Source organism: Aplysia californica, unplaced genomic scaffold (assembly GCF_000002075.1).
Source record: "Aplysia californica isolate F4 #8 unplaced genomic scaffold, AplCal3.0 scaffold00150, whole genome shotgun sequence".
Classification (NCBI taxonomy): domain Eukaryota; kingdom Metazoa; phylum Mollusca; class Gastropoda; order Aplysiida; family Aplysiidae; genus Aplysia; species Aplysia californica.
In genome coordinates this window covers 698,968-720,113 of record NW_004797420.1, presented here as the reverse complement: position 1 = coordinate 720,113, position 21,146 = coordinate 698,968, and the positions used below count along the sequence as shown (strand labels likewise).

Genomic DNA, 21,146 nt, shown 5'->3' with positions numbered 1-21,146 from the left:
CTCTCCACTTTCTCTCTTTCGCTCTCTCCCAAACCTCATCCCCCCCTCTCTCTTCCTCTGTTTCTCTCTCCCCCTCTCCCTTCTCTCTCCCTCTATCTCTCTCCCCCTCTCTCTCTCCCTCACATACCCCCGCACTCTCTCTCTCTCTTTATCTCTTCCAAACTCCACCCCCTCCTCTCCCCCCCTCTTTCTCTCCCATATCCCTTCTCTTCCTCTTCCTCCTCTCCCCTCCCCTCTCTCTCTCTTTCTCTCTCTCTCTTCTCCTTCCTCTCTCTCTTTCTCTCTCTCTATATTTCATACCCCTCTCTCTCTGATCTCTCTCTGATCTCTCCCTCTCTCCCCCAAACCCCATCCCCCCTCTCTCTCTCTCTCTCTCTCTCTCTCTCTCTCTCTCTCTCTCTCTCTCTCTCTCTCTCTCACTCTCTCTGGCACGTGACTTCAATTTATCTATCTTTGATACATTTTCGTTCAAGTTTCATTATACAAGGTACACAATGCATATCCCTTTACAACCTTGTTGATACGTTTAACCAAATACGGTAACAGATTGTAAAACATTGACCCATTATGTTCACAACATTGTCACTTATCATTTGTATTGCATCCTTTTCCTTATTGCTCTCTTTGAATCTTTGGGTAATCATGATCACAATTTAGTGCAAGTGAAGCAAGTGAAAAGGGGAGGGGGGGGGGGGGTAAAAAAAGATCATTTTGTTGGTCAGAGATATGGGAATGGGACATGTCATGAATGTCTTCTGTCCTTTTATGTGAATGAAAGTTTTGCGTGTATGGTAATTGTATGTGTTTGACGCTTGTTTCAACACTGGTTTTTTAAGAGACAAAATCTCCTAATTTAATATCCATATCTAATTGGACTGAGCAAAGTTGACGAAAAGCCTCGAACCCTCCACAAACAACCGAAGTTCAAGAATGCTCCATTAAAGGTTCAAACCGAGGTCACCAATAACAAAGCCCAGCATGATGCCAAGGGAGCTGATAGCACACCATTTTGTCTTTTGCTTTTCAGGAGAAAGCCAGTGGATATACTTCTTCTGAGGGGCGCCATTTTCTTCACCGGCATGGCTCTGTGGGGCTCACGTCGCGTCAGTACACTAAAGCAATCTCATTCATCTGTACTACCATCATTTTATGAGGTCAGTGGCATTGGGACATGTGTTTGTGGTACCCAGTAGTAGATTTTCCTTGTCTCCAAAAGCTCAGGTTGGAGATTTTTTTCGTTTCTCAATTCATTGAACTGCCATGTTCTGTCTTAACTTTTTCGTGACTGCGGTTACCTCACAGCAGGGCCACTATTAAATTGGAGGAATCAACAATGATGTCGCTTATTCAGACATAACTTTTTTACTTAAATTCTTTGAAAAAGGAAAATGAAAAAGTAAACTTTAGAAGCAGAGGTGGGCTTTGCCACCTTCTCATATTTACTGCTCCCTATTTGAGTACTGTTTTATATTAGGTGCATCAATGTAACTTGTCATTTCGGTTAAGGTTTGAAAAAATATATTGCTTGTCACAAATGAGTTCATCATCAATATTTTTGTATGTTATTAGTCCAGGTTGAAGGCTTTCAGTAAACAAATGTATTGTTAGAGGGATGTAGCCTCAAGAGATGTGTACTTATGGAACCTGTGACATATTCATGGTTTTTGTTTCTGTTTTGGTGTATTTTTTTGGTTTAGGCTCTGTCCCATGAGAACAACATAGTGGCTTATGAGGTGGTGTTGAACTTACAGCGACTGGTCAGCAAATATGGCAAGGACTTACAGCATGTCACCTGGGAGATTGTGCTCGACATTCTACAGAGGCTGCTCACTCAGATTGACGTGAGTTCTCTTACCCGACTGGACAGCTACTCTCATCTTCTCCCTCTTCTGCCCACAAGTATTCAGAGGTCTAGGTTCTTAAATTCAAAATGCAATTGATTTCAGGTCCTCAGAGATCTTTTCGAATCCACACTATAGGTCTTCTTACCAAATTATAGTAGTTTTAGCTGCGACTTGGTCCTGAATTTTGATATCCACAAAGTTGATATTTGTTCAACTCTCAATAGTCAATATGTCTTTATCCTGCGTTTTATGGGACCTCCCAAACTTTTTATTCTTACATGAGAAGAATAGATACTTTACCCCAGTTCTTTACTGTCATTACTGTTCTATGTCCCTAGTTAATAGTCCAGAACTGTCTTGGGCGGGGGGTGACACCAATTTTATGTGCTGTGAAAGCTCTGCTCTTAGTTACTTGCCTGCATTCTACTTTATCTTTCAGAAATGTGGCTTTGAGAGGAAAGTGATGACAGAGACTCACCAAGTAATAACATCCATTGAGAACCTCTATCGCAACCGTCAGTTCTTTGGCCCCACGGCTCGATTTTTTCGTCTGGTGGAAATGTGTGCAAGCAAGAGGCCTGTAAGTGTTCTCTCTTGTTGTTACGTTCTACTTTTAAGGAGAAGGAAGTCAAACGTAAAGTCAGGCAATGTGTATGTAGGTGTTAAGGCATGTCTGTACACACAGCATGTCTGTATGGCTGTCTGTGTGTTTGTGTGTGTGTGCACGCATGCCAATACTATGTGAAAATACAAGACAGCTGAGAATGGAGTAGCTGCTACTCTCTAAAATATCATGTTCATATTTTAAATGGAGGAAATAGTGCAGGTAGGACAAGAAAAATTATTTGGGTCCCACTGAAATTTGGAAATAGTCCAGGAAAGACAAGAAAAATGATTTGGGCCCCACTCAGATTCTGGCCTCAAACTTTCTAGCTGAAGCTTGTGGTCTTACACAATGCAGCTACTGTTCCTTGATATTGATGTGTGTGTTGTGTGTGTGTTGCAGAGCAGCTCAGTGTGTGCGCTCATGGACTACCAGACACAGTTTATCCATCCAGGTCAGGAGAACTGGATCGAAGCTCTCAATCAGCTAATGGAGAGATACCTGAAGTAAGTCTCTCTCTCTCTTGTTGGTGTTAGTATTCGTTGCAGTTGTTGTTGTTGACATTATTTGAGTTGTTGTTACTATTGTTGATATAACAGGTCTTGTTGTGCATTTATTTTTTTTGGTTGCTTGGGGGGATCCCACCTGTTGACTCTATTTTTTTTTACTTTCTCTTTTGTATCTCTATTTATCTTGCTTTTTTCCAGCTCCAAATGTACATTATTGTGTTTGTGAGATCTCTTTACTTTACTCAATCCCATTGTTTTTGTGGTGGGGTCCTCATGTAGTCAAAATGATGATGACCTAATTTTGCTGAAGTGAATTGCTTGCACCTGTTTGAATTACTGAAGTTGTATCTGTGTAAAATGGATCATTTAGTGGTGGATAAAAGAAAGATGACAGGCTGACACACTGGTAAAAAGAAAGTTAGACAAATCAGTAACATTTCTGACAAGAGAAGTCTGAATTACCCACAAAAGTTTCAAGTTGGAAACTCAAAGGATTTTAAATGTGCTAGCTCATTAAAATTTACTTAATAAGCTTTATCTCATCCGTGCTCTGAGTCTGGTAGTCAAAATTCTTTTTGTTGTAGAAATAAAATGTTCTTTTCATTCATATTTATGTCAATTGTGCAACTCTTGCTTTAACTGTCAAAGATTTTTTTTTTTATTTCATGCCGGAGTTCAGCTCCATGTTTGTTTTATTGTAGGGCAAGGAAGTGTATTCCACTGTCATTTAATAAGGTGTTGTGGTGGTTAAGTGGTTAGTTAATTCAAACCCACAAAGATCAAGTAATATCTGTGAAATGGTCATTGGGTGTATAATCACTGGGATGTGTCTTTGATCTAGACATAATAACCCTAGCTTGAAAACAAGAGGCTGTATATGGACCAACTGTGATTTTTTCAGGAAATTGTTTATAGATGTCAAGGAAAAGTGATGTTATGTATTATGTGACTTGTGATTTAAGGCTATATTCATGCATGCTAGCTATTTTAATAATATTTCCTTATTGGTATAAATAGATATGATTACAAAATTTTGTCTTTAAAACAACTGCTTCTTATTGAGTGTTTTCTTTTTCAGGGGCCAAACTCGCACTGAAGTGAGGAAGAAATCCCTGGAAGTTCTATCCCTTGTTCTCAGCATCAACACCCACGTGTACGAGGTGAGACATGAGAATTGTTGTATGTTCTTTCCATGTTACTCTTGTTAGTTACTCTCAATGACAAAAACAGGGGCTTGTGCTATGTGGACAAGCACAGGTGAGTTTGTGAAATTTGTAGATCCACTTAGTGGTGTGCTTTTATGTCCTCCGTGGCTTGTGAATTACATTGTAAAGGAAATCATTAAACATTTATGATCAGTCAAGACTCATCTTCATCCCACCTCATAAAATATCTTAGAATATTATGTCAATGAGGTAGTAAAATATTTATGATCAACCATGATTTATCATCAGCTCAATGGACTAGTCTACTCAGTCCCCAAATGTTGTTTGTGTGTCTGCCTTGCTCTCCCCAACACTAAATGACCATGAGCTAATAATCATACTTAATTATAACAACTGCATAGCGCACATCCATACATTGCAGTATGCTCTTTGCATTTTAGGACTGATACTACCCCAGCAGACCCTTCAACACCGAGAAACATATTAGGTTTTTCAGGAAGCTTACAATGCAAATAGCCAATTAAGGACTAAGACATTCATAAAATTAAATGACATGACTTTTTTCTTTATTCAAACTAAACCATCCCCAGCGAGAGCTGATTGAGCACATTGTGCTGCCCCACTTCAGCCACTGCGACACGGACCCAGACCCAGAGGTGCGCTGCCAGTCCGTGGACCTGCTGCTGGGCCTGTGTGAGGACTGCCACTCCAATGAGTTCTTTGAACTCTCCATCATTGTGGAGAAGGTAAGAGTTCCTTTTGTGGGAGTCATGAGAGGTTCGGGGCCAGTTAGCTCAAAGAGATGGTGGATTTTGATGCTATTTTTTTCTTATCCTCTTCTTCCTGCTGCATGCATTCCTTTGCACGATCTCTAAGTAATCAACTATCTGTTTTTCAGTCAAAAGTACAAGTGTATTCAAGTGTATTTATCTATTGTTATGAAAAAGGGAAGAGCGCATAATTCTTTGATTCTGTTGGATGAGTCCAAAAAATGGCTTGGTAAAAATACCTACTGACCCCAAAAAAACCTTTACCCGCGTGAAAGCCTATAACCCTCCGTCAAAGTGCACAGTTCACCCGAAAATTGACAGGAAGCTAGCTGAACCATCCAGAAGGAGAAACACGTAACAAAAACAACAGTACCTTGAAAGCAGACTCGGCTACTCTGAAAATACAGTTCACCTTTGAACAACATATTTTTATGGTTAAAACATATATTGAAACAAAATCCCCTAAGCAGATATGGAATCTCTTCTGTAAATGGTTCAGAATTAACATCAAAGACCGTAAGAAAATACCAAGTAAAATAACAATACTTAAGTGGGTGGCCGACTTCAAGTCACATGGCTCTGTTGAAAATAAAAACAAGATATCAAAAACAAGGGTCAACCACAATGGGAGACCGATGCAAGTGCATTCTCCTGAGAGTGTGGCAGTGGTGATTGAGTCTGTGAGGGAAGAACCTAAAAAGTCAGTTTGTGGTCATGGTATTGAATTAACTATTGCAAGGGAATCTGTTCAGCTCATGTTGAAGTACGATTTGAAGTTTAAACTGTACAAGATCCAGGTACATCAAAGGCTCAGCAAATGGAAAATGTCATGAACAATTTCGTCAAGCACCTCAGAGCGTGTATCGCCAGAAACGGATGTCACATGGAGCATGTGCTCCAACTTCCTTCAAACTTAATTTTTATTTGTAAATTTGTCACAATAAAACTGGATGGTGACCAAGTACGTCTGTGAAATCTTGTGTTTCTATCTCTATTGTAAATGTTTTTATGGGTGTCTCCGTGGGTAAAGTTGGTTTTTTTTGTCACCTGGTATGGTCAGTTCCTGTTGTTTCTTTGTGTGGCGTGTGAGAGGTTCTTGAAAATCACTGTAGTATTTCATTTCATCTGTATGCCTAGTGTTTGTCCATAAATTGACCGTGTTATATCTTAGAAGTGAGGGAGGGAGTGAGTGTTTGAGTGAGAGGCGGAGAATGTGATATGTTGATGTGATGCCGTACAAGTATGTTTGTTTTTGTAAAGTGTTTTACGGCGCTCGCAACTGCATAGGTCATATGAGTGCGCGGGACACTCCTAATATTTTCAGTTGGAAGGAAATTTTGAATTTTGCCCGAGTGGCGGACGAAGCCTACTCTTATCGATTTTAGACCACCAAGGGATCTTTAACGTGCACAACATGCACACGGGCCCTCCGAGATTTTTCGCCCTTGTCCGAGAAGGCTAGGTGTAGATCTTTCCTACCAGAAGATCAGGGGTGTGGCAGAAAGACAGCAGTAAGGAGGAACCAAGGAGTAGCAGTAGAAAGGCTGCAGAAAGAGTCAGGAGCCCAGAGGAGGAGGGGGCAAAGGAGGTGAGGGGGTGGGGGCAGAAAGTGGAAATGAAAGCAGACAACAGAACATTGCTAGAGAGCAGGAAAGGAGGTGAAAGGAGACAATTTTAGAGAAGAAAATTTTTCGGTCGCTTCCCGGATTCAAACCCGAGACCTTTGAATGAGAGGCCAACACCTTAACCTCTAGGCCACGAGAGCCCCCCTTATACAAGTATGTGTTGTGTCGTGAAACTGGTGAAAACACAATGCTAATTTCTTCCAATGGAAGATCAATAAATTACAAGTTTGTCTCACTGTATTGTGTTTCTCTGCTTATTTGTCTAGATTGTCAAGAAGCCTCTAGTGAGCAGTTTTGCGGACAGTGAACGTAAAGAGGAGGGAACACTTGGCCCAGAGGAGGCCAGTCTCATTGACGTACGCATGGCTATCCTCAAGATCATTGAGGTCTTTAAGGTAAGACAGAGGGGCTGAGAAAAAGGAAGAAAGAATTAAATATGGAGTGAGAGGGATAGAAAAGCGTAATAGTTGTAAAACGCATAGAGATGCTGTGGAGCATGGATATGTGCTGTGTAAATGAAATTACTATGATTGTTATTAAAGAAGAAGAAAGAGAGAAACCAGAGGAAGGAAAGGGGAGAGAAAAAAAGTGTGTTCGTTGTGGTTTGATGTGTAATATGATTATTATGCCTGAACATGTTTGCAAAAAAACATTTGAACTTCTTCTATGAGATGTTTGATGTGTAAGGTGTATGTGGAGGGCAGAAATGCTACTGGCTGTTGGCTGATGTGTGTCTAAGGTCTGCTTTGTTTTAGGTAGAATTAACAAGCGGATTGTTGGAGGACGCCATTGGTAGATCTTACTTCTTTGCTCTCCCTCTTTTCTTTCTGTCTTGCTTTTTCTCAGCACTTAATGATCTTTATCATGTGGATGTGCTTTCCTCAACTCATGCTTAAAATCTCGAAGGAAGTACATGTAATAAAAGGTCAGGAACATTAACTGTCTTGCTGTCTTGGAGATATACCTCGTGAACTGAAATAATAAAGTTTCGGGCACAAGGCATCTATGCTTTTTTTAAAGAAGGGGGGGGTCGGGGGGTCATCGTCATTGTTGCTGTTGCTGAAGGCAAATGCTTTAAACCTCTTTGTTGCCTTATGACTAACATGGTACGTCATGAAAATGCATATTTTTGAGCTTTGTGCTGTACTACGAATGTCATGGAAATTTGCAAAATATGCCTTTAAGACATTACATGTACATCCTACTAATCATCTTGCTTTAAGTCTTCTTTACAGAGATTTAGCCACAAGCAAAGAGGAGTGGAATCGTATTTGGGAATTTTAAAAATGTTAATATCTGTTCCAAATTTACTAATATTACTTTACAACTAGGCTTGTAAGTGATCAATTTTAAAAAAGCTCCAGTCTTGCAAACAAAAGTGTGCTCTCGCAAAAAGTATTCAACAAAATGACTTGAAAAAGGCAGCAAATTTCTTTTTTGGACTTACATTTACAAATTATTCAAAATTATGGGGATATTTGGAAATGTGAAAATGAGGTAGGTTACACATCAAAGACCCCGGGTCCAAATATGTCATGAGTGGGCTAGAACCAGACAGCGAGCCCACTGAGACTGATGAATAGGTAATAACATTGACATGCATGACGGAGAGTCAGAGATCTAAAGTTTGCGTGGATAAATCATTACTTTTACATGCATGTCTACAATATGTTATTATTTTATTGTAACATTCAGCTGCCTAAAGAAAAAGTTAATGTGAGGGTAGTATGATTATTAAGTCATTTGGTCTTGTTTTCTCTCCTTGTCACCCTTGACGGTGTCTTAGGTGAAACTGTACACAGCCCCAGCCAGTCACTGCCAGCGTCTGTACGAATTGCTCATCTCACACCTGGAGATGCAGTACTCACACCTCTACCTCGGCCGCTTGGCTTGTCAGCTGCGGAAAGCCGTAAGTGAATTCAGTACAAACATGGACACTACCATCTTGCTAACTTAGAATTACAAAGTTTTATCTGTTCAGTACGTAGTTTTGAGAAAGTTGACTTTTAAAAGTTTGATGTTTACAACTTGTCAAGCTTTTTCGAAAGCAATTCTTTGAATATCTTGATGCCTACTGGATAATTTTACAATTTTGATAGAGCAGATAGAACATTTGGTTTCTGGCTTCATGGTCTTAGTAACTCAAGACAGCCAAAAACTATTTGACTGTGAACCTAGTTGAGTTATTCTGGCTGTGACTGACAATATTTTTCCCCCACCCCACCCCCTGTCAGCACATTTTAGATCATTTAGGTGGGCTGCTTCTTCGCTGCCTGTCAAGGCCAATCAGGGCCGCTGAGTGGAATTCATATACCAGCAGATGTACATATGTGTACTAAAAGTTGCCATGCAGGAATAGAACTGACACCTTCTCAGTAGAACAGCAAATAGCCCAAACATTATACTATTGATACTGACATAATAATAATAATAGCATTTGTATAGCGCAAATCTCCGCTCCACAGCAAGTTCTATGCACTTCACAATCTATACTATTATCCCAGCAGACCTGAGAGCAGTCTGAAACAACCTCAACTTCCTGGGAAGCATACAGTGCAAGCAGATATTTACAGGCACTAAAACACTAACATACTGACAAGATCTTTCCCATTCTCACCTGGGTGGAGTGAGGAAAATTCGTGAAAAGTGCCTTTCCTAAGGACACAACGTCGGGTCCGCGGCTCCCACCCCCTGACCCCGCAACCTCACGAATACGAGTCGGATAGCGTAACTACTAGGCCACCGACGCCACAATATATTATATTTGGTTATAAGACAGGGCTGTGGTTGTGATGACTGCACAGTGAGGTGTAATGTAAGCTTTGTACTTCCCTCCGACAGTGAAAAAGAGAAGTTTTTTTTATTGTGTTAAGAAGTACAGTCAGACTTGCTTTAATGGCTACCTGACCAAGACAATCACCTGTCTCCCTTACATTTTGAATGATATAATAACACTGTCCAAAAAGACCACATAAGATTACCACTTTTCTCTACAGTAGTCATCTTTGACAAGTTTGACTGTATTTTAACTCCTTCTGTGCTCAGAGAAAATTTACATACTTCCCTGCAACACTAAGCAATGTCTGAACTGGTTAGGTTCTTGAGTAAATGTGTACGAAAGTTATAGTGAATAAAGCTACTTCACCTGTCACCACAATTTTTTTTGGCTCTTATTAGGAATTGAATGTAGTACCTTATGATTGGGTAAGTTTTTATGCCAACATGTGTGTAAGTCTTATTTGACAAAGGGAAACACATAGTGAAATATAACAATTATATACACCAGACTTTGACATGCATCAAATTAGAAAGCCACAATATAGTAAAGATATTTTGACCTAGGTTGAGCAAGCAGACATTTAATATGAAAAAGAAGCAGGAAATGTTGGGGGAAGAAAGGACCTGACAATTTTTTTCCTCTTACCTTACCTTCATGATTATTCAAGTAGCCGTGTTCATGAATAACTTGCACAAAAGTCTCTAATAACACTGAATTTATGTACATTGCTACAGCGCTGACTTTCATATAGATGCATTTATCTCCACTTGTTTTTAATGTCACTGACTTTTACACATATTTATTTGTCATCATGGTTTTTTGATTCATCTTTCATTTATTTCCCTCAGATTTTCAATCTGCTCTTGTTGCTGCGTGCAGATAGTCGTTCTCGTGTGGGTCTGGCAGACAGGAAGCCAGGGGAGCGCCATGTGTACAGTCCCTACGTCATGTGCCGGCCCAGGTAGTTGTCTCATTATTCACCTATACCTTCATTATTAAAGTACTTTGGTTACCTTGTTAGCGGTTTTATACCTGGTGAACAACAAAGTCTGTAGCAATATTTGTTTATTATTTGTGAGTGTTTTATCTGATTGTGTTATTGTGTCACCATAAAAAAGGCTTGTTCCATGAAGTGCTGCACAGATTCCAATTCAGACTGGGGCAAGCTTAGATTCATCTCATTCTTTAAAGTGGAAATGAATTTGTTCTGACAAAATTATGTCTTTTGTGGATTGAGAGTTCATCCATCGTGAATAATGGCTCTTATAGCAGCATTGGTGTAATGGGTAAGAAGTGAAGTTTGTTTGGTTTTTTCTCACTTGACTAAGTTGTAGGTACCACAGGCCTTCCTGTGTGGCCATATTGTCGTTCTATGGATCACACTCAAACTACTGAAATGGGTTTTGGGTAGAACTTCGAATGATGTCCCACATAAGGATGTCGTGGCATTGGATCACACATTGGAATATTGATCACAAAGTTGTAGGTTCAGTCCTTATTTTTGTCAACTTAGATGTACCTTAGGAAATGTCTTTTACCCTATTTTCCTGTGTCCAGGCAGCAAGGCTACATAACTTTTGATAGACGAGGATGGTCGTTTAGAATGATCTGGCCAGTAGAAGAGGTTATTGTGAATATTTGTGTGACCATTGGAAAGGGGACACTTTGTTGTTCCTGAATTTGATGTTAATGTCATATGTTATATGTTCTAGTGAAGACATGGAGAGTCTTCTGCTGAAGAGCCCGTCGGTACCTGGACTGAGTCCAAGTCAGATCTACTCTGTCATTGAGTACGAACACACTTTCAAGCTGTTTCTGCGTTGTCTAGAGACGGTGAGTTGAAGACGCACTACTGTGTGTGTGTGTGGATGTGGGTGTGTATTTATGGTTCTTAAGTTGCTTCCTCTCTATTTTCACACATATAACACAAGATTGATGTACACAGTAAACTGGTTTGAAAGCTAAAATGTTTTTTTACTGGTAATTCTTTTAAAATGAACTTTGTTTCAAGATAATGATAAACACAATTAACTGGTTTGAAAGCTTGAATTGGGGAGGGGGGGGTGTTGTGTTTTATGTGTATAAATAATTTTGTTTTCCTTCTGGCACTAATTTTTTATTTAGGTTTTCACCCTCACAGGGTCCCATCATGTCATCATCACTTCAGCTAACGCTGTCATTACGAATGATTGTTTCTTCTCTCTCTCGCCCCAGGAGCGTGACTGGACGGTGCTGCACACAGTGTTGGAGAAACTGACACTGGTCCTGGAAAACAAGACCATGGTTCTGTCTGCCTCCTCGGACAACGAGCTCCTAGATGCACTGTGCGGCAAGCTCTGTGCTATGGTGAGACATGTCTCTTAGACTGTTGGTTTAAGTTTTAGTAGGGGGGGGAGCTTCTTGAGCTGAGTTAACAGAGATTCACTTGCAAATATTTTCAAGGGATGTTAGTGACAAGGTTTTAGATGATTGTCACTCGAGTGTATTCCCAAGCAAAACATGACCTTTACTCAAAAATAGAGCATAGCTTGACTTTATGCTTGAGCTTGAGTTTACTAAACACTTGGCCTCGAAGACCCTCACAGATTTTGGAGAAATGTTTACTTACTGTTGTCGCCTGGTGTACATTCAGGGCACAATTATAACTCCTTTCATCTCGTCTCTTCAGGTCAAGGATAGAACAGTGGAACAGTCGAAGAAGCTGATCAACCGCCCGCCTAACTTCACCCGCTCAGACTTCCATGCCTGCGTCTTCCCTGTTTTGGCATCTATGGTCACTTACCATGCCTATCTGGACAAAACTCGACAGGTGAGTGGTCAAACTCTGTTTAGTATAATTAAATCTGTAATATAGGGCTCTGACATGCTGTGTTCACTTGACCTGCATTTTCCCTGATAGGCAGAGCTGAAGCAGCGCACCTTGTATATAATTGAAATTTTGACAATGAGGACTTCCAACATTTCCATCATTATTATAATTAATGGTTTGTCCTGTCTGAGGCTTTGGAACTTTATTTGGCCCACCGCCATTTTTGGTGCTGTCCACAACAGATCAAAATATTTACAAATAATAAGTTACAACTGGTTTTACCAGTGTCTGCAGTATAATGGTTGGGCTTTTCGCCCAGGTGTACAAAAGACAGGAGTTTGGTTATGACACAATAATAATCATTACCCTTCCTATTTTACTGCTTATCCTCTATGTCATTTTTCAATATAAGCACAATAGTTCAATCAGACATAGCTATTTGATCATATTAGTGCTTCTTCAACATCTAAACTTGTTCCTATATACAGCTCAACATATTGCCCATATTGTAAGCATGTGTGGATATGTGCTTTCAGAGAGAGCTGGTGAACTGTCTTGAGTTTGGCCTGGTGTCCAAGTGTGCCAAGATCTGTGTGACCACGCTGCGCATTTGCTCGCTGGAGATGAAGGAGCTGATGATGCGCATGTTGCCCGCGGTGCTGCTCTCCCTCTCCAAGATCTCCGCCACCATCTCCATGGCCATACCCGTGCTGGCTTTTCTTTCTAGTATGTCTTCAACATCCTTATGCTTTGTACTTGGAGTGATTGCATAGACATATTGCAGTAGCACCTTGTTTGTGTTTTTTATCTTCCTCCTCTTGTATAAAAATGTGAACCTGTTGTCTTTACTGTACCTATTAACATATTTGTCAAATTTCTTTTTGGGAAATTAACACAACTTTTATTTCACTAACACCTTTTTGGACCTGTAAGTGTAGTCTCTTCCCTCTTCACTAGTTGCATTTTCAAAATGGCCTTGTGAATATGAAGTTCAATAAGAAATTTTGATTTAGATGGCGGGAAGGTCTTTGGGGACCAGATGAATATGAAATGTAAATATGCCCTATTGCACAATCACGGTCAAGCTGAACAGCCTGAAAGGATTTTTGTACATGATTTTTTCTCAAGCCCTGTATCGAATTGCTTTGTCGTTTTACAGGGAAATATCCCATACAGCCCAGGTTGGCCCTGACAGGCAGAGGTGAAGCAGCCCACTTCCTAAATGACCTAGATTATGTTTTTGAGGACAAATTACATTATTACTGGCACAATCTTTGTTTAATTGTAAATGTTATAAGTGCGTTCTCACATCGGTTGTTCTTGACTCTAAAAAAGGCTAATGTTTCTGTCAGTTTCATTGACTGACACGTTTGTCTGTTATCACATCAGTTGTCTTTGACCTGGACATTATGTATGTGTCCCCAGGTATTGTCCGTATCCCCAAGCTGTATGCCAACTTTGTGGAGGATCAGTACATGAGTGTGTTTGCCATTGCACTGCCCTACACCAACCCTTTCAAGTAAGTTTTGTTGTAACTCAATGGAAAAAACCTTGGATTCCTGACATGTTTCATCTTATTCTATGTTCACCAATTTGTTCTTATACACTCACTCACTTACTTACTCATAATCTCTCACATTTTCATACTACATGATCATGCATGGATGCGCCATTAACCCAGTTGATATCATATCAATCTGTGATGTGGAAGGCCCTATTTCGAATCCTCTGTAGAGCATTCTTGAACTACCCAGGTTGGCCCTGACAGGCAGAGGTGAAGCAGTTAAACGTTATATGCAGAGATCCAGCCTTGCTAATAAACTTACGATGTTCAAAGGGTTGTGAAATCCTTAGTTACCAAATGCACACTCACACTGAATCACTCTCACACACTCGGACAGGCACACACACTCTCTTACTCCACATATTCTTTTCTTCATATTCTCTCACATTACCCACACCTAACACACGCTTACAACCTATTTTTGCCCCTTTCCTCAGGTTCAGCCACTACACCGTGTCACTGGCCCATCATGTGATTGGTATATGGTTCATTCGCTGTCGACTTCCCTTCCGACAAGGATTTGTCAAGTACATCCAGAGGGTAACTTGCTGTTCGCTGTGTACTTTGTTAAGTCTTTTTGGTTAGTTTTAATGCTGTACTTAACATCTTTAAAAAGATATAATTCTCTTTCAATCAGTGAGTAGTTGATACTCATTGTGGTGAGGTCACCCTTCCTACTTCTCTTCAGTGTTACTATTGACTTGATATCTTTATGGCAAAAAGTGTCCAGCAATGAGTCAATGACTGAATGTGCAATATTAAGTGATTTCAATTCCCTGCCAAGTATGTGTTATATTGTCATTGGGATTTCTATAACTGTGTTTAAATGATCCTTCTATTGCATATATGTGTCAGCTTCCCTTATACTATGTGCTTTGTTGCTTTCATGTGTAAATAGTCATTTTTTCATTTCCCTCTTCATTGTCATTGTCAGGGTCTCAAGTACAACGTCCTACAGCTTTTTGAAGAGAACTCAATCCGCCATTTGAGTGCCCACAACCAGGACTCCTCGGATCGCGGCCGGACATCCTCGCTTAATGAAGGACACAGGATGTATGGAGAAATTTCTTGTGTTCTGATATTGAGGGGTACAGGATGTATGGAGGAATTTCTAGTGTTCTAGTATGAAGGGACTCAGGATGTATGTCAGAGAAGTATAGAATGTTCTGGTACAATGCCACCATACATTTTTTCCTTCAACCATCTGAAATGTAATTTTTTCAAAACTTACTGAATGTTCATTGTTCTTCAGTTCCCTGTGCCTCTTTATTTTTTTCATCATATTTTTTCATTTCAAAGCAGTTGCCTTGTAGGGAGGTTAAGATGTTATAGAGCATAATCTATTGTTACCATTCTGCACATCAAACACAGATCTCAGCATGCAGTAAGAAAGATCCAGCAGCTGACCCATGGCCCAGATACATGGATACTGTGACACTCGGGGGGCTAGAACTCATAATGTTAAATTCATGTGTACCATTGCCCCTACCGTTTTTGCTGTAAAGTTTGGTGATGGTATTTGGGGGCTTTCAGTGAGTTATAGAAATGCGTTGAAAATGTTCTCATCTGTTGACAAGTGTGCAGATTCTTTGTAATTTTCATGTCTTCCAGCCGGAGACGCAACATATCGGGGATCGAAGGTGTGAGGAACGATGGTCGCATCCCCATGGACGAGAAAATGTCACAGTTCCACAAAGAGCTTACAGAGACCTGTGTGGACATGATGGCTCGATACGCCTACGGGAACTTCACGGCACTGCCCAAAAGGTAAAATTTGCCTGACTAAAGGTAAATACTAGGGGCTAAAATCGAAAGTGGATGGGAAAGAGAAGAGGGACTAATGAAAAGAAACGCAAAGTCTAGTTACCAGGCACTGGACTTCCAGCATTATACACTGAGTTGAATATGAGACAGCTCGTCTTTCCTGTTTCCGTGAAGTGGGATAAATCACCCCCCATAGCTCTAATTTTTATATTTCCAAAAGCATATTTAGCATCCAATTTTTTTTTTACCTGCACATTCCTCTTACATTGAGCACTTTCCAAGACAGAGGAAGTTATCCGAAAGATTTCTCTGCTTTCCTATTCTACTGCACTTAATGGCTGTTGTTGTTCTTCTTCTGGCTGGCCTCCGTCAGGAGGGCGGCAGTCTGCCGCAGGCAGATAGGTAAGCGGCAACCATCCACTTATGGCTGTTGTTCTGCCTGGTTACTTTTGCCAGTCTGTCAATGCCCTCAAGGGACATACAATGTCGTAGGCCATTTGGGGCATACCGCAGCCATTCATATCTTTTTTCTATTTCTGTTTCTTCAGATTTCCAAGTTCCAATTTATTACTGAGTGAAGTATGGAAAATGGGTTTAATTGTTTGTCTTTAGTATTCAGGGAATCAAACTCCAACCTTTTAATCTGAAGTCCAGTCAGTTCCTCACCCCTAGACTAGGGTGTGAATGACAGAGTGCTAATGCCTGCAAGGAGTTTAATTATCCAGAAAGCTATAGCCATTGAGTGTCTTGATGCTTTGTTTTCACATTGATGAACATGACGCGATATGTACATCTCATTGGCCAGGTCTCCTATGGCTCAGTTCCTGCTGAAGGACGGACAACGTGGTATGTGGGTGGTCGGCAACAAGATCATCACCATCACCACCAGCGGTGGAGGAGCCAAGACCAATAACTCTGGCCTCTGCGACAAATGCCTGTCCTCTTACCTCAACACACAGGACCCCAGAAAGGAAGTCAAGCGCTCAGCTCCCATTGCCATGGGATCCAGCGCTGGAGAGTCCCGGCGTCGCCACAAGTCTATGGCTGCCTTGGGACGCTCACAGACACAGGTGTGTAGGTGACATGGAGTAGGGGTAACTTCTGGGAAAGTTTATATGTTTGTTTACTTTGTGACTGTTTATGTGTCCATGTTCATACATTATGTGTGTGGGCCTAATAAAAAAACCTGTTGGAACTTGGAACATTTTCTATGACTCCCTTGGACTTTCGCAGGCGTGTATTAGGTCCTATTTACCCATAGTTTAGGTATTTCGCTGTTGCATGCAGGAAATGTTAATTTGATTCTCAAGTAAGAAAGCCTGTTTTATCAAGTGTGCCTATCTTTCTGTTGGTATGCTGTATCCCACTCAGCCTGGGCTTGAAAAAGATTACCCTGTTCTACTTACTTCTGTTTCCTTCTGTTGTCTCTGTCTTTTTGTTTTACTTTTTTCCGAGCACTAAATTAACGTTATTGTGTTGCTTTGGTTCTCTTTACTCAAAAAAAAGCTGTTTCCTATGACTGTATCAGGTTTTGTCAAGGTAGGGCGAAGGGAAGGGAAGTTATCACACATGTCTAGAAATTGGACTATACTATGGGTAAAATGGGTTTAGAAATGTTTTTTTAGCATAGACTTTAAAGGCAGTTTTTACAGCTTTGTTGTTATCTCACTAGAACTCTAAAATGTTGATAAGAATGTAAAACCAGCATACTTCCAGCAGTAATGATATGAGTGTGTCATCAGGTTGACTCTCTAGGCATCTCCTTGGAGTGTGAGGAGCCACGTCGCTCTCGTGATGACATGAGTCTACCACAGGAAGCCAGCACGGACATTTTTGGCCGGGATGATGCTGCAGTCCAAACGGGCAGTTCTTTGACCACCAGCGCCAACTCAGATGCCATGGATGCTGGCTTTTCAGGTGGGTCATCTCAGCCAGAGATTGTTGTTTGGAGGGTGGGGGATTACTTATTCATATAAAACTGGTCCTGAAATTTAAGTAGTAAAAATCCACTTACTACAATGAGAACTATTACATTGCTGTCACAAGAAAAACTAGCGACTCTAAATTTATTTCTTCTCTTTGTACAAGCTTCTGGAATGCTGTATTTTTATCTAGGGCATTTAACTGCTTCGCTGCTCCTAGAAGTAGGCCTACATTATTTGTGAAAGTTTGTGAACTACACTTGTCTAAGATAATACAGAAGAAATGCCCATGGCACGTTGTCTTTCCCAGGTCCCAAGGGTCGTATGTCTGAGCAACGGACATTCTCGCTGTCCCAGTGTAGTTGTTGGTGCACGAGCTGGGCTGAGGTCAACATCCGTGGGGCCAGTGGTGTGGTGTGCTGGATGATGAGAATCGAGAATGAGTCCAGCAGTCCCAGTTTCAGCTCTGACCCCTCTGCACCGGACATAACCCAGCTCCTGGCACCCGTCAGATGCAAGTGAGTTCTTACAGTTTGTACGCTGTTGAAGCTGCAAGAGGCTGGATCACTTGAGAAATTCATTTAAAGGTTGTATGAAAAGCCGCAATAGAATGTTTTTATGTTGAGGCTTTTAGTACAGCCTTTTTGTGATTTGATTACAGTGAATAGTGTGTGGTACATAGCATGTTAAGCATTTTTGAGAAGCTGGCAAGTTTTTACAGTTTATAATGTGTTATGTGCTGTGTAGGGTACATGATATGGTTTAAAGTATCTAACTGCTAAAGGCGCTAGTGTAATAATAAGTGAACTGTCACAAGTTATAGTGTGTTGTGTGCCATATCTTGGTTATATTTAGGGAGGGTTAGCCATACCGACATCTGTCGTATAAAGTTTAGGTATTTCGCAGTTGCATGCAGGAAATGTTAATTTGATTCTCAAGTAAGAAAGCCAGTTTTATCAAGTGTGCCTATCTTTCTGTTGGTATGCTGTATCCCACTCAGCCTGGGCTAGAAAAAGATTACCCTGTTCTACTTACTTAATCCACCTGCAAATGGATTTGTAGCTGTCACTGCTCACAATTTATGTAAACATCTAAATGATAACATTATGCTCCTTCTTGAACTCATAAGTGTATGTCTCCTCCCTCCCTCGGGACAAAAATGATAAATGAAGATGACTCTATTTAAAGTTGAATGAGCCGCCATGGGAAGGGTAGAAATAATGACTTAATGTTCTGTGCTCATGAAACAAATGTAGGCATATATTTTTTTTCTTTCCTTAGTGGATTGTAACACATCCTGTGTTTATCCTTGTTGTGTATTCCTAGGACTCCAGACTCTGACAGTCTGGGCAAGATTGACAGCGGAAGTCTTTGTGAAGAGGAGTATGAGACATTACACTCACAACATTTCTCTGAGGCAGAGAGAAGATGTGAGTCCTTCTGTGTCTGTTTGTGTGTGTGTGTGTCTGTGTGTGTGGGTTTTTGGTGTGTCTGTGTGTGTGTGTGTGTATAAGAGAGAGAGAAAGAGAAAAAGAGAGAGGAGTTTGCGACATTACACTTGTAGCTTTTCACCGAGGAAGAAAGGGGATGTAAGTCCTTAAATGTGTTTGTATATATGTATGTATATCTGTGTGTGTTTATGGGTTAACGTGTGTGTCTATGAGATATGTGTCTGAGGGACGTGTTTGAGGAGTAGAGAGGTTATACTTGCACCATGCCAAGACTATATTCTTGTGCTTATCTAGATATGTGTGTGTCCATGCATTTCAGAGTGAATATCTGAGACTATGACTTCACTGGTTTATTAGTTTTTGTTTGGTCTTCCTGTGTATGTGTTTTATGGTGTGTGTTATTGGTTTGTGTGTGCACATGTACATTTGGGTGTTTTCATTCATGTGGCATAAATGCATGCACCTGAGCCACTTGATTTTGAGTAATTTTATTTGTATTAATTACTTCTGTGCTTTGCTTTGATATGTCTCTGACTCTTTAAAACAAGTTTTATAGCAACCTGGAGGCACCCAAACATACAGTTTCATTTGTGAAGATTTGCAGTGTTGATGTATGAAGAAGAATATTTAGATGGAACTCCATCTATTACAATTTGTTTTCTTTTACCTGTTTCTTGTCAGTGTTTCATGAAGAACCACTCAGTCAAACAGACACTCCTACCCAAGATGTGAGTATGTGTAAAGATAGTTTCCCCAAGATGTGAGTAAATGTACAGATAGTTTCCTACAGAAAGTGAGCACATGTGAAGATTGTTAGTTAAAATGTGAGCATTTATAAAGATTGCTTCCCCAAGATGTGAGTATATTATATGTGAAGATTATTTCCCCAAGATGTGAGTACATGTAAAGATTGTTTCCCCTGAGATGTGAGTACATGTTAAGACTGTTTCATCAAGATGTGAGATATGTAGAGATTGTTTCCCTAGTGTGTGAGTGTACTTGTAAAGATTGTGTGCTCAAGATGTAAAAATTGTTTATCCAAGATGTGGAAAAATTGTTTTCCCTGTGTCCACCAGGTATCAGACTCTATCCAGACTGACAGCGACCTCCAGTTCCAGTCCCCCAGCAACCTGCGCCGCATCAGCTCCTCCCCCTCGGTGCTCAGCGGCTCCCAGGATACATGCCAGTCACCACGGGAACTCCTGCGGGAGCTGGTGGAGTGCACAGAACGCGAGAGACAAGCAGAGACGGCCACGCGGGTCGAGTCTCTTGGATCACGCGCCCGGCCTGAGGCTCAAGATTTTTCTCACACCGACACCACCTTCCCACACAGTGGGATCAGAGAAAGAGGTTCATCAGGTGCTACTGCGGACCCTGACGTTCTGGGGACCCGCAATGACCCTCAGCAAGGGAACAGCTCTGATGGGAATGCGCAGAGTTCATCGGTGATCTGTAAAAGCAGACGGAGTGGAGAGAAAAGCTCAGATCTGGCGAGACAGTTATCTCTTGAGGAAGAGAGTCCTACTGATGTAGCCAGACTGACCAAAATGACCTCTCAGAAGTCAGCTGAGAGTAGTGATAGCGTGTTTCACGTAAATCCTGCCTTGACAGGCACATCTTTCCCGGCAGGGCGGGTGGGCCACCTGGCCTCGACCTCATCTGATGGAAAAGCTATGGTTCATAGGTCAACATCAACTGGGAAAAGTTTTGAGCCCAAGAAATCTGTACAAAGGACGATGTCTGAAGATCTCGCTGGGAAGAAACGTCCAGAAGCCTTGAACTTGTTGTCTTCTCATACCAAGGTCTTTGACAGGGCTGGTGAGTGGAAGAAAAAGAAGACTTTTCTGGGAATTTCTATGTTTATTCAAATGTTGCATGTTCAGAACTTCGTGTTCCTTGTCAGACAGAATGTGTTCATTGTTTTGTATGTTTTGATAACATATCCTTTAGTTTACCATGTGTTGGTGGTTTGCTCTTTTTTTCCCCATCACACATCTATCATCCTTATTCTCCTTCTTTTCTTTGTATGTTACTCTCTAGCAACATCACCCCCCGGGGCAGTGCCACTGACTGAAGTGTCTTTAGGACATTCCCAAAGGGGGGACATTTCATGTTCAAGCATAGTAGAATTGTAAATGGGCTGACTCATATCACACTCATAACTGTGCCTGATCTACAACAGGGAACTGCTGCTTTTTCTTTCCTGATGTCATTTTCCTCTACTTCTTTTGTATGTTTGTCACTCTCTTGTGACCTGCTATTTTGGGGTGCCTTGATAGTCGAAGTGTCATCAACAAGGCAGGGGGAACAGACGAAGACATTTAAGTCAGAATCCAAAA

General features: G+C 40.9%; 1 protein-coding gene across 2 annotated transcripts in view; it reads left to right on the top strand.

Moving 5' to 3' along the window:
• Window positions 1-21,146, top strand: part of LOC101847034 (tuberin) — a gene marked incomplete in the record, with an annotated part of 55,944 nt that overhangs the window by 18,103 nt on the left and 16,695 nt on the right. For both annotated transcript variants that reach the window (XM_035969488.1, XM_035969487.1), the window contains 23 exon segments: window positions 1,028-1,154; window positions 1,698-1,841; window positions 2,284-2,424; window positions 2,851-2,954; window positions 4,036-4,117; window positions 4,714-4,869; window positions 6,785-6,913; window positions 8,305-8,427; window positions 10,146-10,258; window positions 11,010-11,130; window positions 11,512-11,643; window positions 11,966-12,106; window positions 12,643-12,832; window positions 13,532-13,625; window positions 14,108-14,210; window positions 14,605-14,723; window positions 15,282-15,437; window positions 16,240-16,504; window positions 17,177-17,351; window positions 17,667-17,874; window positions 18,683-18,786; window positions 19,489-19,535; window positions 19,884-20,625. In XM_035969488.1, coding sequence (XP_035825381.1) covers window positions 1,028-1,154; window positions 1,698-1,841; window positions 2,284-2,424; window positions 2,851-2,954; window positions 4,036-4,117; window positions 4,714-4,869; window positions 6,785-6,913; window positions 8,305-8,427; window positions 10,146-10,258; window positions 11,010-11,130; window positions 11,512-11,643; window positions 11,966-12,106; window positions 12,643-12,832; window positions 13,532-13,625; window positions 14,108-14,210; window positions 14,605-14,723; window positions 15,282-15,437; window positions 16,240-16,504; window positions 17,177-17,351; window positions 17,667-17,874; window positions 18,683-18,786; window positions 19,489-19,535; window positions 19,884-20,625 — 3,716 coding nt within the window.